The sequence below is a fragment of the Sorex araneus genome, chromosome 1, assembly GCF_027595985.1.
Source record: "Sorex araneus isolate mSorAra2 chromosome 1, mSorAra2.pri, whole genome shotgun sequence".
Lineage (NCBI taxonomy): Eukaryota > Metazoa > Chordata > Mammalia > Eulipotyphla > Soricidae > Sorex > Sorex araneus.
In genome coordinates this window covers 438,073,748-438,083,079 of record NC_073302.1, presented here as the reverse complement: position 1 = coordinate 438,083,079, position 9,332 = coordinate 438,073,748, and the positions used below count along the sequence as shown (strand labels likewise).

The 9,332-nt window shown below is 57.5% G+C and overlaps 1 protein-coding gene across 1 annotated transcript; it reads right to left on the bottom strand.

The window, feature by feature from the left end:
* Nucleotides 1-278: 278 nt before the first annotated feature.
* LOC101548836 (ras-related protein Rab-19-like) lies at nt 279-6,232 on the bottom strand. The gene is made up of 4 exons (XM_055129519.1): nt 6,053-6,232; nt 4,653-4,836; nt 468-725; nt 279-334 (listed from the first exon to the last, which is right to left on the bottom strand). Exons 1-4 carry the CDS (start codon nt 6,230-6,232, stop codon nt 279-281), a joined length of 678 nt encoding a protein of 225 aa, XP_054985494.1.
* Nucleotides 6,233-9,332: the final 3,100 nt, after the last annotated feature.

Here is a 9,332-nt window from a genome sequence, read left to right as displayed (position 1 = left end):
GGGGACATGCCAGAGCAAACCTGTCCTGTCCAGTCTGGCTGTTCCAGGGAGGCCAGCAGAGGGACTTGGCCCTCCTTTTGGGGAAGGCGAGTGGCAAGCAGCTCCGGACCCGGGGTGGGGCAGAAACCAGGCACTCAGCAGACACCGGGAACTCTGCAAACACTGGGGTCCTCAGCACACAGGGCAGTACTCTGCAGACACTGGGTACTTTACAGATTGGGTAATCTATAAACGCTGAGACAAGCAGACACTGGGGTACTCCGCAGACACTGGGTACTCTACAGACACGGGTACTCGGCAGACACTGGGGTACCTGGCAGACACTCGGTATATTCTGCAGACAGGGGTACTTGGCAGACCCCGGAAGCGTGCTCAGCAGGAGCACTTGGTCTTCTTGCTTGCACCCTGGGAACCCAGTCTCACACCTTTGGAACCCAGTCTCGAACCCTGGGAGCCCTGTCTCGCACCCTGGGAGCCCTGGCTCGAACCCTGGGAGCCCTGGGAGCAGGGGGCCAGCACGATGGCTGTGGAGTGGGTGACGCTGCTCAGGGCGGGCAGGCTGTTGCGGGCGATCAGCGCCTTGGCCGAGAGCTCGAAGGCCTCGTTGATGTTCCTGGACTCCTTGGCCGAGGTCTCGAGCGCCACCAGGAGGCCGTGCTTCTCCGCCATTGCGCAGGCTTCCTCGAACAGCACCTGCCGCCTCTCGCACAGGTCAGACTTGGTCCCTGGAAGTAGGGAGGTAGAAGTTGGGAGCCGGTGAACCGCTTATTCCAGTTTGTTTTTTCTAAACAGACTTTGAGGATTGCATTTCAGATGGGGCCGTGGCACTCCGGCTTTCCAAGCACGAGGCCTGGAGTTGGACCCCTGAGCCGAGCTTGGTCCCAGCAGCTCCGCCCGCCCTCAGGCCTGGTGCAGCAACACAGGAGCAGGTGTGTGCAAGCGTCCAGCAGGACAGTGCCACTCCCCCAGGCCCCAGCCAGGAGCGACATCCACTCACTGCAGTACAAGGACATTCACCCTGGCACACAAAACTCAAACACCGTCGTGGGTAGCACGAAAGGGGGCACTGTCGAGCCCATCTTCTGCCACTGCCAACACAGGGAAGGCCAGAGGGGCGTGTTCTCGTCTCTGCTTTCATGATGAAGAAAGCTTTTACTGGAACTCGGTGGGAGACGTGTGTGTTCAAGAGAGAACACGGGCTTGTCCAGAGTGGGGACAGGCCAGCGACATCTGTGCTCGAGAACACGGGTGTGGAGAGCCAGCCCAGAGGTGCGTGTTTTAGTGGTACGACAGGTCTCTGCTCTGAAGACCTGGTGCTGCTCAGGGCTGACTCCTGGCTCTGTGCTCAGGGATCACTCCTGGCAGTGCTTGGGGACCGGATGTGGGTCAGCTGCATGCGACATCTGTGTCCTGGCCCTGTGCTTTGTCTGAGCCCTAGGATGTTTTTCCCAGTCGAGAATCTAGACAGTAAACTGCACAGATGCGCATCCCCTCAGCACTGACAGTGTCTGACACCATCTCAGCACTCGCGGAACAGGCCCAGTTCCCCAGAGAGCCCAGGACCGAGGGGGCTGGCCGAGGGGGGCGTCCATCTCTGCACCCCCATCCCGCAGGGGGACTAGGATGTCTCGAGGCGGCATCCAAAGAGAAGCTCCCAGGGACGGAGGATTTCTTGCCTGTGTTGACAGTGAAAGCAGGCGGGGCCGGTTCCTCCACCTGGTTTTCATTGCTGTCCCCTGAGGGGCCTTGTAGCCCACCTCTGTCTCCCAGCTCCCCCTTCACTCCCCTCCCAGGAAGAACTTGACAACAGTTGAATGGAAACCAGGATCCTTTTGCAGGAAGTTGCAAATACACAGATCCTGGGAACCACCCAGTCCCCCGTGGGCCACCTCTAGCCACGGCTCGAGATCACAACCAGGAAATCACCACTGACATGACCCACAGACATGACTCAGAGCCTGCCAGCCACACTTGCATGCCTGTGTGTGTGTGTTTGCGTGTGTTGGAATATGTATATGCATGGGCATATATGTGAGTATGCATGTGGATGTGTGCATGTGTGTACAAATGTGTAGGTTTGCATATGTATCACTTTAGCCCCGTTGCACATCGATTTGCTCGAGCAGGCACCAGTAATGTCTCCATTGTGAGACTTGTTACTGTTTTTGGCATTTGAATACACCATGGGGAGCTTGCCAGGCTCTGCCATGTGGGCAGGATACTCTCAGTAGTTTACCGTGCTCTCCGAGAGGAATGGAGGGCAAAAAAAATTGTCTATGTGGGGCTGGAGGGATAGCACAGCGGGTAGGGCGTTTGCCTTGCACGGGGCCGACCCGGGTTCGAATCCCAGCATCCCATATGGTCCCCTGAGCACCGCCAGGGGTAATTCCTGAGTGCAAAGCCAGGAGTAACCCCTGTGCATCGTCGGGTGTGACCCAAAAAGCAAAAAAAAAAAAAAAATTGTCTATGTAATAAGTGTAAATAGGGGGTTGGGGGCATGTTCAGCAGTGCTCAGGGCTTACTGTGACACTGTTCAGGGTCCACTCCTGGTGTGGTGCCAGGGATCAAGCCAGGGCACGAGCAAGGCAAGGCAAGGGCCTTAACCCTGCAGCACGTCTCCCACCTCTGCTCCCACTCCGTCAGGTCTGGCCCCGTGGACTGGGACAGAGCCAGTCCTCCGTCCTTCCTCCTCCTTCCCAGGCCAGCTGTGCGGCTCACCCCTCCTGCTGCCACACTCCATCCCGCACACGGGCGTGTCTCTGGCGTGTCTCTGGCGCCCCCGGGAATCCAGCTGCACGCAGCCAGGTGTGTGGACGCGGCCATTGCAGGGTGCAGCCACCACTGAGCCCCACCACCCAAGGAGCACTGGATTCAGGAGTGAGGCCCAACCAAGGGGCAAGACTCCCTGCAAGTGTCAGGATCCTGACACCTGAGTACTGCAGCCTCGTGCACGGGCGCCTCCTGGTGGCCATAACGGGCTGACAGGGACGGGAAGGGGATGAACTGTGACTGGGGTCAGTCAAACTGGCAAGTGCATGTGGCTGGAGAGAATCTTCCAGAGTGCAGCAGGCAAAGGCAGGTCTGGTCCTGGGCACAGCCCCCACCCCAGCAGCAGCCTTGGTGTGCCAGACACAGCCGCAAGGAAGGCCTTGCAGCAGATTCAGATCCGTCTCCTTTTCAAGGGTGGGGGGATAGGAAGTTTGGATGACACCTGGTGACACTCAGGGCTTAGTCCTGGTTCTGTGCTCAGGGATCACTCCTGGTGGGGCTTAGAGAACATATGGGGTGCTGGGGATCGAACCCAGGTCAGCTGTGACATCAAGTGCCCTCCCCGCTGTGCTGTGACTCTGCCCTCCTGAGCACGCCTGATGTGCCAGGAGTAAGTGCTCATTTTCTCATTAAATATTGATTTTGCAGGGGGGGCTCTCCTGGCAGAGTTCAGGGGCTACTCCTGGCTGTGCGCTCGGGGCTTTGAACCCAGAGTCACAGCAGAGGGATCTCTCCTGCCCTCATTAAATCATTTTATTGTGTGTGTGGGGTGGGGGTGGGATTTGGCTCTGTGCTCAGGAGTGCCCCCTGGCAGTGCTCGGGGAAGCCTCTGTGGGGTGGGCAGCTGCTAGCCCAAGGCCCTGCCTGCTGGATTCTTTTCACGCGAGGAGTCTGAGTGGTCCTGGGCACTTTGCCAAATGACGCCGAAGCCCAAGATCGTCGGGCTGACCCCGCTCGTGCCTCTCTGCTTCTGTCACCCCTTGTCAGGGCTGGCTTGGGGTCCTTTTGTGTGTGTGTGGAGGGTGCGATGATTGATCCCGCTTGTGGCAATACTCAGGGCCCGGCTTGCTTGGTCCCGGGGCTCCTGGGGTGTGTTGCTGGTGGTTTCAGAGACCATGTGGTGCAGGGATGGGACCTGGTCGGCCTCAGGCACGGCCACGGCTTTACTTTTTTTTTTTTTCTTTTGCTTTTTGGGTCACACCCGGTGATGCACAAGGGTTACTCCTGGATCTGCACTCAGGAAATTACCCCTGGCAGTTCTCAGGGGGCCATATGGGATGCTGGGAATCGAACCCGGGTCTGCAGCTTGCAAGGCAAACACCCTCCCCACTGTACTATTGCTCCAGCCCATATTTACTTCTCGTACTATCTCCAGCTGCAGAGCTTTTTTTCCTTAACAAATTCACAGCCCATGCTCATGTCCCAGGGGTCGGTGACTCTGATGCTATTCCTGGGCCAGACCTGCCCTGAGGTGCTGTCTACTGCTGTGCTTTCTGGGCTGGGGGCAGGATCCCTCTCATGCCCAAGGGTCAAACTAGAGTCTCATCCATTCTCGCCTGGACTCTACCACTGATCTCCCTTCCAGCCTCAGCCCTGCTGGTTCCTTTGCACCGTGTGTGTGTGTGTGTGTGTGTGTGTGTTTGTGTGTGTGTGTGTGTATGTAGTGGGGGGGAAGCACTAGGCATGCACCCCACAGTGCTCTGGTGCCCCTGAGGATGCTGGGGATCAAACTCAAGGCCTCAGCACAGGCCAGGTACGGACTCGCCAGGTCCAGCTGCCTCCTGACCACTGCCACGCTCGCCATGAGCAAGTGTGTCGCAGAGAGCTGAGCCCCAGCAGGGGGCTGACTGGGTTGCCCGAGGCCTCAAGGCTCTCATACAGACCCATCAGCATGATGACCGTGTCGGTGGCTCCGTACTCCTTCACCTCGTCAATCCAGTGTGGAACAGACTCGAAGGAGGAGCGCCTCGTGACGTCGTAGGCGATGATGGCCGCGTCCACCCTGCGGTAGTAACTCCGCGTGATGGCCCCGTAGCTCTCCTGGCCTGCGGTGTCCCACAGCTGCATCTGGAGGGGGCAGGAGCAGAGGGAGTCAGGTGCAGCCCACCTGACGGGCACAGCTCCCTCAACTCTGAAAAACACAGTTTCCTGGAGTCACACAACTGCAGGGAGGGCGCTTGCCTGCTCCTCCTGGCCAATCCGGGTTCGATCCCCGCCACCCCATGGAGGCCCCGGAACCCTCCAGGAGTGATTCCTGAGCACCACTGGGGGTGGATCAAAAATCCAAAATAAAAGGCAGTTTCAGGGTCAGAGAGATGGTACAGCAGGAAGGCGGTGCCTTGCACTTGGCTGATACAGATTCAACCCCTGGCACCCCCATGGTCCCCGAGCCCTGCCAGGGGGATTCCTGAGTGGAGCCAGGAGCCACCCCTGAGTATTGGCAGTGTGGCTCCAAAATACATAAGTAAGTAAGGCGGCTCTCTGGGCCTCCTTTCTAGGATATGGGCTCAGGGATCTGGTGCCGCCTGGGTTGTTACTTCCTGTTCCTCCCCCGACACCGAGGTATGCCCAGGCTTCAGGGTCTCCACCAGAGGCGCCATGGCTGGGAGGGTGAACCTGTTGTCCTGAGGTTTCGTGTCTTTTGCTCTTTTTAAAAAACTCTTTTTGGTTTGGGGCCACACCCAGTGAATTTAGGGATTGTCTTCACTGGGTGCTCGCAGTTGCTCCCAGATGTGCTCAGGGAAGCGGGTAACGCTCTCCCTCTGGCGCTAAGATTGTGTTATCTTATCACACACCCAGCTCTGCTCCAGGTTTACTCCTGGCTCTGTGCTCAAGAGCTCGTTCCTGCAGTGCTGAGGTTTGGACCCGTTTGATCCCTAACACTGCATGCAAACCCCGGACCTGCCAGGAGGGATCCCTGAACATCATGTGACATGGCCCGAAACCAAAACCAAACAAGTAAAAGGAGAAGAAAGAAGACAGAACGGTCACTTGCCATGTCCCATGTGTGTGACTAGTTCTGTGCACTTTATTCACGGTATCTGCGTGTGCAGGAATTTGACTCCCGGTAGCCATAGAGAAGTGGACACACCTGCCCTTTACATGGTGACATGGAGCGATGGTTTCTTTCATGCTTTTCCTTGTCTCGATGCTTTGATTTTAAAGACCCCCAGGACTTGGGGGTGGGGGACTGATCCTGTAAGAGGTTCCTGTTCTCTCTTTACCCCACTCCTTCCTGAGACTTGTATCTGCTTGAGGAAACCCCAGCCTTGCCCCCCCCAACCTTCACTTTCTTGCCGTCTATGTCCAGGGAACGCAAGATGAAGTCCACGCTGATGGTGCTCTGCTGCGCTGCGCTGTAGACCCCGGTGGCGAAGTGCTGCAACACGCATGTCTTGCCCACGCCAGAGTCCCCGATGATAATGACCTTGAACTGGAAGTCGAAGTTGTCGTCCAGGGCCATGGTGAGGCTGGGGAACTGCGTGGCTCTGCTCGCTGGCTCTGAGCTCAGGAGGGAAGGAGAGACCCGCTGAGTCACCAGGAGATGCCCCGTGACCGTCAGCACGCCTGCCCTCGGGGGACCCACACGCGTGTTGAGTGGGGGCCAGACTCAAAGCTTTCCCCGCCGTCCTCTGCGTGGCCCTGTGCACGGTCAGCACTGAGATGACGCTGGGATGGAAACCCTAGTCGGGGAGACCGCGTGTGCCCGAGAAGTGGGGTATCACAGGAGACCCCACCATTGTGCACCTGCCTTTCATCAGCGGACTCACGTCTCGCTCCCGTGCACCCCCAGAGTGGTGTGGGGAGACGGGATGCCCAGGCTCCCAGCAGCCAGTACGGGGGCAGGATGGTCAGGTGCGGGGGCCGGAGGAAAAGGACAGTAGGGAGGGCATTTGCCTAGCACGTGGCTGATCTGGGTTCGATCCCCAGCATCCCATAGGGTCCCCCCAACACTGCCAAGGGTCATTCCTGAGGGCAGAGCCAGGAGGAACCATTGGCATCACAGGCTGCGACCCAAACAGCAATAAATAAATAAAGGAGATATCTTAAAATATATATATTTTATATATAATATATATTTTATATGTATATATATTTTAAGATATCTCCTTTATTTATTTATATATATTACATGTATACACATATATATTCATAGTGAGGCGTGGGCCAGAGAGAGCTCAAAGGGCTGAGCTCAGGCTTTGCGTGCAGGAGGCCCGGGCTCCGTCCCTGGCACCACATGGTTCCCTGACACCTCCAGCAGTACTGCTGGGTAAAGCCCCGAACCAAAGAAAAGATAAAGGGTGGCACAGCCAGCGGGGAGGCTGTTTTCCTTGCGATTAGCCGACCCCAGTTCCACCCCGAGCACCGCCAGGAGTAATTCTCGAGCATGGCAAGGTATCGCCCAAAAACCAAATATGTATCTACATTGCTGGACTCCATTTTCTAATATATCTCTACACACATGCACACTCACACACAGACACACACACACTTTACATATTGTACTTTTTTTTTTTTTTTTTTTTGCTTTTTGGGTCACACCCAGGGATGCTCAGGGGTCACTCCTAGCTGTGCACACAGGTATTACTCCTGGCCGTGTTCAGGGGACCATATGGGATGCTGGGAATTGACCCCGGGTCAGCCACGTGCAAGGCAAATGCCCTTGTGTGCTATCACTCCAGTCCCCATTTGTACTTTTTGAGGGGGAAGTCTGGGTGTCACATCTGGTTGTGCTCAGGGATCACCCCTTCTACACACACACACACACACACACACACACACACACACACACATAAACGCACACACACAACTCCTGTGCTCTGGTCTTTGAGCCCCGCAGGCACTGCCTCACTCTGGTTGCTCAGGTGTGGCTGCTGGGGTGCCCTTGCCCACCTCCCGCTGGGGTGTCCACCTGCTGCCCTGCGCCTCTGTGCCCAGGAGACCGGCCTGAGCCCTTCCTCATGACAGCCCAGCAGATACTCCAGCAGGGCCCATCCCTGTTGCCTTCTGCTGCTCCCTGGGGCGGGCGCCCTGGTTGGGTTCCTTGTGTCCCACCTCCCGCTTGGAGACCTGCGCAGCAGGAATCGACACCCTTCTCCAGCCCCCAGGCTGCCTCAGTCTAGGGTAAGCCCTGAGCAGGGCTGTGATCCCCCCAACCAGCCCTGCCCCCGACACCCCCAAACAGAGTCCTAGAAAAGGCGACGGCTGGGTTGGAGTGATAGCACATTGGGTAAGGCATTTGCCTTGCACCTGGCCTACCCGGGTTCGATTCCCAGCATCCTTATGGTCCCCAGAGCAGCGCCAGGAGTGATTCCTGAATGCAGAGCCAGGAGTAACGCCTGCACAGGTGTGACCCAAAAAGCAAAAAAAAAAAGAAAGAAAAGAAAAGGCGAGGGGGCTCATCAACCCTCGGACGGAAAAGCCCCCGAGTCCCAAGTGGTAAAATCCCAAGTTCCCCAAGGGCTCCCCCAGTTCTCCAGGCCCCCCTGATGTCCAGGACAGAGTGAGCGGACCCCCGCCCACACAGCCCACCTGGGCGCCCACTTCGCCCTCCTCTGACTTTTCCAATGACAGAAAAGCCCTTGCACTCCCAGGACCTGGTCCCCGACTCCTGAGCTGAAATCAGACCCCCAGGCCTCCCCGCCCCTCCCACACCCCTACCCGAGGCCAGACGCCCCTGACACCGTCCTGTGGAGAGAAAGGCGCCCCCACCCCGGCCACAGCACCCACCACCCACCCCGCCCCGCCTGGCGCTCACCTGCCCGCGTTCCCCAGGTGCGAATCCCGTGCTCGGCCCTCGACCCTTCCACCTCCCCACACGCGGCGCAGCAGGAACTGCAGTCCTGCGCCCGGGGGACCGTCGCGCCCAAGAAAGCGAAACAAAGGCCCGGGCCCCGCGCAGCCGTTTGGGCCAGCCAAAGGCCAGACTCCAGCATCCGGGGCTGGGAGCGCCCAGGCTCCTCCTTCGCCGTTTTTTTTTTTTTCTTTTTGGGTCACACCCGGCGATGCACAGGGGTTACTCCTCACTCTGCACTCAGGAATTACTCCTGGCGGTGCTCAGGGAACAATATGGGATGCTGGGACTCGAACTAGGGTCGGCCACGTGCAAGGCAAACGCCCTACCTGCTGTGCTATCACTCCAGCCCCTCAAGTATTACTTTTTACCACTGAAAAATTCGAGGCTAAATGTCCCGTCCCGCGGGACCAAGTTATTCCAGGGTCTGAAGAGGCGCTACCTGAAATAGCAAGGGCGAGAAAGAAGAGGGAGACCAAGCAAGGAACTGTTGTCAAGGTCTCGTTTATTGAAGGAAAGTTTACAGAATATATAGGCTGAGGGGCAAGGCTTTTGCGAGGGGGCCAGGGTGGATCACGCGGGGCATTCACGGGGCACTTGCGTAAGGGGGATCAGCAGACTGGAACATGATTTGCCTGTCATCTTTGTGGGTCTCGCCCTTGGTACGGGATGTCTGTTTCATAATACAATATCTTTGTGGGCACTCCCTGTCTGGGGAAATGGCTAAGTTCTCCTTTTCCCAGAGTCCCGGTCCCCCACAGCTAAAGAA

Excerpts from the sequence above, each read along its gene's own strand:
- LOC101548836 (XM_055129519.1), bottom strand. The coding sequence starts at position 6,232 with ATGGCCCTGGACGACAACTTCGACTTCCAGTTCAAGGTCATTATCATC. Across the intron at positions 4,837-6,052 it reads TAGACGGCAAGAAAGTGAAG|ATGCAGCTGTGGGACACCGC; the intron begins GTTGGGGGGGGC and ends TGCCCCCTCCAG. Across the intron at positions 726-4,652 it reads CACGGTCATCATGCTGATGG|GGACCAAGTCTGACCTGTGC; the intron begins GTCTGTATGAGA and ends CCCTACTTCCAG.